Source organism: Geotrypetes seraphini, chromosome 13, assembly GCF_902459505.1.
Source record: "Geotrypetes seraphini chromosome 13, aGeoSer1.1, whole genome shotgun sequence".
In the NCBI taxonomy this organism is placed as follows: Eukaryota; Metazoa; Chordata; class Amphibia; order Gymnophiona; family Dermophiidae; genus Geotrypetes; species Geotrypetes seraphini.
In genome coordinates, this window is record NC_047096.1 from 45,173,260 (window position 1) to 45,180,280 (window position 7,021).

General features: G+C 41.5%; 1 protein-coding gene across 2 annotated transcripts in view; it reads left to right on the forward strand.

Annotated features, from left to right (window-relative positions):
* Positions 1 to 6,590, forward strand: part of SNX19 (sorting nexin 19) — a 143,826-nt gene extending 137,236 nt beyond the window's left edge. For both annotated transcript variants that reach the window (XM_033918242.1, XM_033918243.1), the window contains exon 11: positions 5,596 to 6,590. In XM_033918242.1, coding sequence (XP_033774133.1) covers positions 5,596 to 5,704 — 109 coding nt within the window. In that variant the 3' untranslated portion in view covers positions 5,705 to 6,590. The remainder of the gene's footprint in view (positions 1 to 5,595) is intronic.
* The last annotated feature ends 431 nt before the right edge of the window (positions 6,591 to 7,021 follow it).

Below are 7,021 nucleotides of genomic sequence, written 5' to 3' on the forward strand. Positions count from 1 at the left end.
GAATTGTTCTCTCCTATGTTAAACAAGATGATAGAATAAATTCAGCAGTTTTTGTTGGTTCCATTTATATTAGCACTAAGGAGCAACCTAGGACAAAGTTATGAAAAGGCTCAGATTAGGGGAATTCTTTGAATATCATTTGGAGTGTGGTTAGGATGATTATTAAGAAGCAGAAGGTGTATGGCACCACCATCAGGCTCTCCATCCAAACTGGATTACAGAGCAAGGAAGAGGCTGATCAGGGAGGCAACAAAGAAACTTGGGACAACTTTGAAAGATCTACAGACTTCAATGGTCAAGACTGGTCAAAGTTTGAATATAAATGGAAAATTTTCCATACGCTGACAGGTTAAAAATGCTGGGGCTGTTCTCCCTGGAGAAGAGGAGACTTAGAGGGGACATGATAGAAACCTTCAAAATCCTTAAGGGCATAGAGAGAGTAAATAAGGACAGATTCTTCAAACTGAGGGGAGCCACAAGCACTAGGGGTCACTCAGAGAAATTGAAAGGGGACAGGTTTAGAACAAATGCTAGAAAGTTCTTTTTTACGCAGAGGGTGGTGGACACATGGAACGCGCTTCCGGAGGAAGTGATAGGCCAGAACTCTGTACAGGGGTTCAAGAAGGGTTTGGATAGGTTCCTGGAGGATAGGGGGATAGAGGGGTACAGATAGAACTTGAGGTAGGTTATAAAAGTGGTCAGAAACCACTTCACAGGTCGCAGACCTGATGGGCCGCCGCGGGAGCGGACCGCTGGGCGAGATGGACCTCGGTCTGACCCAGTGGAGGCAACTTCTTATGTTCTTATAACAACAATACATCAAGTAGGGACTGGAGTACTTATCAGGATAGAAGAGGCAATGAATGAATAAGAGTAAATTTCGCAAGGGAAAACTTGATGCGCTCTGCCAAATAACTGAAGCAGAAGCTCACATTTAAGTATACAGTCAGAGCTACAGTATAGTAACAAAACAATAGTGCCCCCATCTCAATCCGGTTGAAGCACACTAGAGCTACTCTAGAGTATCTAAGGAACAGAGCCCTGACCTCAATTCAGTTGATAATTTGTGGCATTGGGATGTTTCCACATAGCAAAAGGGATTCAGGATGGAATCCTAACATTGAGATCTTGGTTTCATTAAGTCCTTAAGCCCTTCCTTATCTCTGAGCTTCTTAGGGAGCTCTCTGCACTTCTAGGTGGCTGTCATCCATTTTGTATTACACTGAGTCTGGCAGCAGACAGAAACATTGTGAGTCCTGAGTTTGGCCTTATTCAAGCTGGCGATGCTGCGGGAACAGCATAATGGAGGTGAGTGTGGAGAACAGCAAGACATCCATCCAGTTAACTGTGTGAGCCTGCCGGTGCCGGGTTTTGCAAATGGCCACCGACCAGGGCTCAACAAACACCGAACCCGACGTGCCTTCAAAGGAAGTTGAAGGTCCTGCTGGTTCTTAAGAGTAAAATAAAGCAAAAGGTCAGGAACAATAAAGTTTTTCAATAAAACTGAGTCTAACTTTATTTCCCAAGTAGCAAATTGCCACAATTTGGGCTACGAATTCAAAAACAAACATAAACAGAAAACTTGGGACTGGCTAAAAGACAGCCCACACCTTTCTTGCAGGTAAGTGTCCACAGTTCTGTTGCAGCTCTTTCTTACAGTCCCCACCATTCAAAAAGGGAAGGATAAGAGCTACAAAAATGGTCCAGCCTTTATACTGGCTCTTCACTATATCTCTTCAGTTCTCTTAGCACTTGCTGATTAGGCCTGGCTTTGAACAGGCCTTCCCCAGCCAACTTAACAAGCTGGTGGGGGAGGGGAGTAGTCGAATCCACTATACTTTTTTAACTTGCCAAAAATTGGCCCCACAATCCCACCCTGAGGATCTTGTGTGGATTCTTCCCCACTACTACCCTTTTCACACGGTCAGCAAAAAAGTCCCATCCAAACAGAAAAAGGCAAAAGTAAAAATGCACAAAACACACTTTCTTCAATGTCCCCAAAATAAGGCTTCAAATCCAGCCGTGAGCCTAGCACTGCTCACCCTTGTGCTTCCAGACAGTCCAAAAAAAAAACTTCACAATTCAAACGCACACAGTCAGGAAATTCACTTAGCTCTCGTCCATGTGGATTTCATCAGGTTCCATGGAGGTATCCATCAGCTCTATGGCATCCTAGCTGGCTGGCTGGTTTGCCTCAGGGACAGTAGTTGCATCCAGCATTTCAATATCCTGATTCTGTGGGGATTCAGGAGCCTAGTCCCTCGAGCCTCCTTCCTGGGCTGACCCAGGGTAGACTGCAATGTTCCTCCTCAACTCAGCTTCTAAAGCCCTGAGCTGGACACGCCCTAACCTGTGAGGGGGAAGGGCAACCTGCTGCTTCTGCTGAGTCTTCTGTTTAGCCTTAATTAGGCTCAACAGCTGTGAACTCCCTGAGCTAGGAGTCTGCCTCCTAGGCTGTCCCTTTTTGCAAGGCACCTCCTGTTGCTCCTGGCTGTTCCCCCAATATTCCTCCCCTCCCCAGGGTTTTGGATCATGCTGGTTCAATTTGAACTCAGAACCTAACTGCCTGTCTGAGTTGGAGCTGCTACATTGGTCAACCCTTTTCAAGGTAAGGCCTGAGTCCTGAGGAGTTCTATCGGGCACAAGCTTAGCTCTAAGGCTGGGGTTGTGACAACTGTGATGAGGGAATCTGCAATGGTGAGACATCCATCCAGTTAACTGTGATGAGGGAATCTGCAATGGTGAGACTGGGTTAGTGTCCACTTCTTTATCTATTCCTCTTTTGAAGAAATCAATTGTAATCACTTAACAGTAGATGCTATTTGTGGAATTGAGGAATTCTTTCAATCTGCGTATAGTGGCCTATGTATCTAAGAAATGTTTTTTTTAAATTGCATATTGATCCGCTCAGTTAGGTCTTATTTTCTAGCAAAGCTTTAAGGGCATTAATCCACTCCACAGTTTGTATTGAGTTCTGCAGTTCCTTGCTTGAAGGTATTCAGTGCTTTCAAATTCTTTAAAATACAGCAGTAAAATTGATCAAAGATGCTATTTCTTTAAAACAGAAAAAAACATTGGCTTCCAGTCTCATAGGATCACATTTAGCATTTTAATTCTTGTATATAAAATCCATCATACTAGTACACCACTCTTTCTCTCGTTTTCTTCTACCACATCTGCCATTAAGAGCATTGTGTTTTTCCCAGCAAAATCTTCTGACAGTACCATCTTTCTGTTATATATACTTAGACCCCATTCTTAAGGATAAATTAGGTCTTACCTGCTAATTTTCTTTCCTTTAGACCTCTAGATCAGTTCAGATGCTGATGCTTGGGTTATGTATTTCTCCTCAGCTGTTTTAGATTTTATGCCGCTCAAGACGTTTACTGGATAGGAGGGATAGAAAATTCTCAATAACCTTGAAACTTGAAAGCTTGAGAGTGGAAGAAGATGCTATCAAATGAGTGACATTTCTTGTTGCCTTTTTTCTGCCCAAGATAAAGACTTGATTCATTTTTATTTCAGTCACAAGCAATGATGATATTTCCTGATGAATGTAAAAAGACTTAGGAAAGGAAAAAAAATACTTCTGGCCTCCTGCAGCAGGTGATCTTTGATCTTGGGGATAAATTTGTTGTATTATTCAGGTAAATGTATTATTAGCCGTGAGAACAAGATCATATTTTTTCCAATTATTTTTTTCCTATATAATAAAGATTTGAATGAGACAAGGGTGTCCAGTGGTTACATTAAATCTTTCAGAGCAGTTATGAAATAATGTGAATTGGGTTTGCTACACCTTTTTGATTCTCTATATTTGAATTAAATTTGTAATCACAACTCAGAAATATGGCTTATCATGAAATTAAATATGCAAACAAAATTTTTATAAAAGAATTGAGGAATGATTTAAAATTACTGTTCACCAAAGTTCTCCAGAGAGACTGACAGCGAGAACTCAGGGCAGCCATTCAGCGAGCGGCTCGGCGCAGGGCAGGAGTGAGGATAGCTTGCTTATGCCCGGTACATCGCTGGGCCATGAGAACCTGAGGCGGCCTATCAAGGAAGGGCTCAGCGCGGGTCAAGAGCGCAGAAAGCTCACTCCCTGGACCACCAGGGATTAAAAAAGGTACACGAGGCGAGGCAAGACAAGAGGGAGGTAAAAAAAATCACCCACCCACTCCTCTCCCGGACTTGTTCAGGCCTCCGCCAGGCCTGCCATATGGCCTGGTGGGGTGGGCTGAGTCAGCCGGGACAGGAGATGGCAGGCCTGGAGGAGGCCTGCAACAAGTCCGGGAGAGGAGCGGGTGGGTGGTGACCCGAACATAAGCCAAGTCCCCCCATTTATGGGCCATTTTTTGGGCCCAAAAATCTCAGTTCATATTCGAGTATATATGGTAATATTGATAAATACAAAGAAACCTATCCCAATAGACTTACACCTGTAATTGTAACCAAAGGTGCTTCCTTCAAATATTGACTCAGAGATGGAGACTTATCTAATTGGTGTGTTTTATTTTTCTTTTTTGGTTATGTGATTTGTCCACCAATTTAAAAAAAACAACATTTTTCCCCTGTAAGGTATGTCATATACCCCCTCATTCTATAATTTTATGCCCAAATTTTTGCACTAAGCTTGCAGAATTGTACACACAGGTTATAGAATACTATCCGTTATGCACATAAGTTAATTGGCAGGTTAGGTGCTAATTGGACTAGCAACTAATAATTGCTGATAGCTGTAGTTAATCAGCACTTATTTGTGGTTACACATGTAATTGCACTTATTTGACTTAGCAGCACATAACTACAAGAGGTTGTACACGTGCACAACTGCAACATTTAGGTTCTCTTTTACAAAGGTGCGCTAAGTGTTTTAGCACGTGCTAAATCAATGTGTGCACTTACTGCTTACGTGTCCATAGGATAACATGCACTCGTTAGCGTGTGCTAATATTTACCGCGCGCTAAAAAGCAAAGCGCACCTTAGTAAAAGCCCTTCTTAAGTTAGTCACAGTAGCTTTTTATATGACATAAGTGGCTAAATGTTGGTGCATAAATACTAGTTTGTATCACAATATTCTATAATGACAATTACACACATAATAGTTATAGAATTCACGCTTAGAGTGCAGCATCTTGGCACCTAAAGGAAAAAAAACTCTATTTAAATTCATGGAAGTTTGAGCATAGACTTTCTATAGTCACTGTTATTTCCGCTAATAACTATTTTTATCACCTAAGACATTAATTATTATGTAAGTATAATGGGTTGATGTTCAAAGTCTCTGTATGGTACTGACTGATCTAGATAGTGTTACTAAATATTCAATCAGACCACTTTGGTGCTATTTTGTTAGTGCCAGGGTGGTCTGGGAGCAAAGTTGAGATAGCCAGGAGAGGAAAAAATTATTATTCAACGGCAGGACCCGGATAATGATATGGTTAACTTAGGACAACAAAATGACTGAGTTGGCACTGAGTATGGAGCCAATGACTTTGTGCTTCCATCTGCAAAGCAATTCCACAGTACTCAAGGTTGTGTTTATTTACTTTTAATTGCTAAATTACAAAGCATCTCTTTGCTTGTTTTAGGCATTTGATTTATTGGGTATCGGATATCCTGCTGAGTGTCGTGATGCAAGAGGATTTGGAGAAGACAATATCAGGATCATCATCTGAAGATACCATCAGAAAGGAATGATAGTGCTGCAGCATCTGTTAAGAGCTGCAGCCCACTGAGGAGAGTTTAATTGTGATAAAGAGACAGAGGGTGGGCTGAACAGTCTAGAGTTATACTGTACATCCAGCTTTCTCTTCTTTTTTCCCAAGTTGGTTCACTATCTGTGTCTGGTTTGACTGGCTGGGGATTATCTGGAATAAATAGTTCCTATGCGATGGAAATGGTGAAAAGCCTGGATGCTTTCAATGACAGGCAGCTGGTTCATATCGTGCAGAATTGTATCTTTTTAAAATGGGGTAGAGTCCTGGAACCATGAATCCTGCTGATATTAACCCCCCACCCCTACCCCAATCTCTCAAATCTGATTTTCACAGGTACTAACTGTTCAGTTGCTTAAAAAAAGGTGTTTGAACCAAATTTATATTATTTATTTATTTATTTATTTATTTTAAAAATGCAATACACCATCATTTGACATAACTCCGGAAAGAACATAAAAGAGATCTGGACTGCTTTTTCACCTTTATCCATATGCAGACACTGCAATCAGTGCCTTTATTGATAGAAGAATGCAAACTTGATAGCCATGATGCCTAAGCGTATCTGCCTCAGAAGGTGCCTAAACTAAGAGTCTCTAGTCTGCTACTGACTAGCAGATGATCCCAAACAACAATTTTTGAGCCTTTCCCAAGGACTGAGAGTGCTTCCTCAGAAGCACATTTCAATGACACCTAATTGCATATGGCGACAGCTGGATTGGAATCAGACTCTTGTTCTCCTCTCTCAGGCTGCCTGGGGTTTTTAAAGCTGGACCCCAGGATGTGTCGAAAGTGTTCTGTCCATTTTAAGACATCTTGGCAGAATAGCCACACAGGCAACATGTGGTGGGTTTTGGTTGTTTTTTTTTTGTGTGTTTTTTTTTTTTTTTTTGGGGGGGGGGTTGTGACCAACTCACCAAGCTGTTAAGCACCTTGGCAACAAAAATGTACAAACAAATATCATCCCTGAAGGAGGTATGAAGGAAACAGAATTCTTAAGTTAGAATGTCTCTATTTAGTACCCTGAAGGCTAAAGCTAAAACTGCCCTTATCCTCCCAGAGATTAGGAACTTAACATACATTTGTGACAAACAGCAAGTCTTTTGTTAAATTTTTTTCAAGCCAGTATGAAAGAGGCTTTGGTAGCACGCATTTTTTCACCCAGGTACTGTTCCACATGAACATTCTGTAGGGAGATTTTGGGTGTGAAAATATAATTTTTTTTTCTAGCTAGGGTGGAAACGCTGATAAAATACCTTAGCAAAATACATGTGACTTTGGTAGTTTCCTGTGCTTCAGG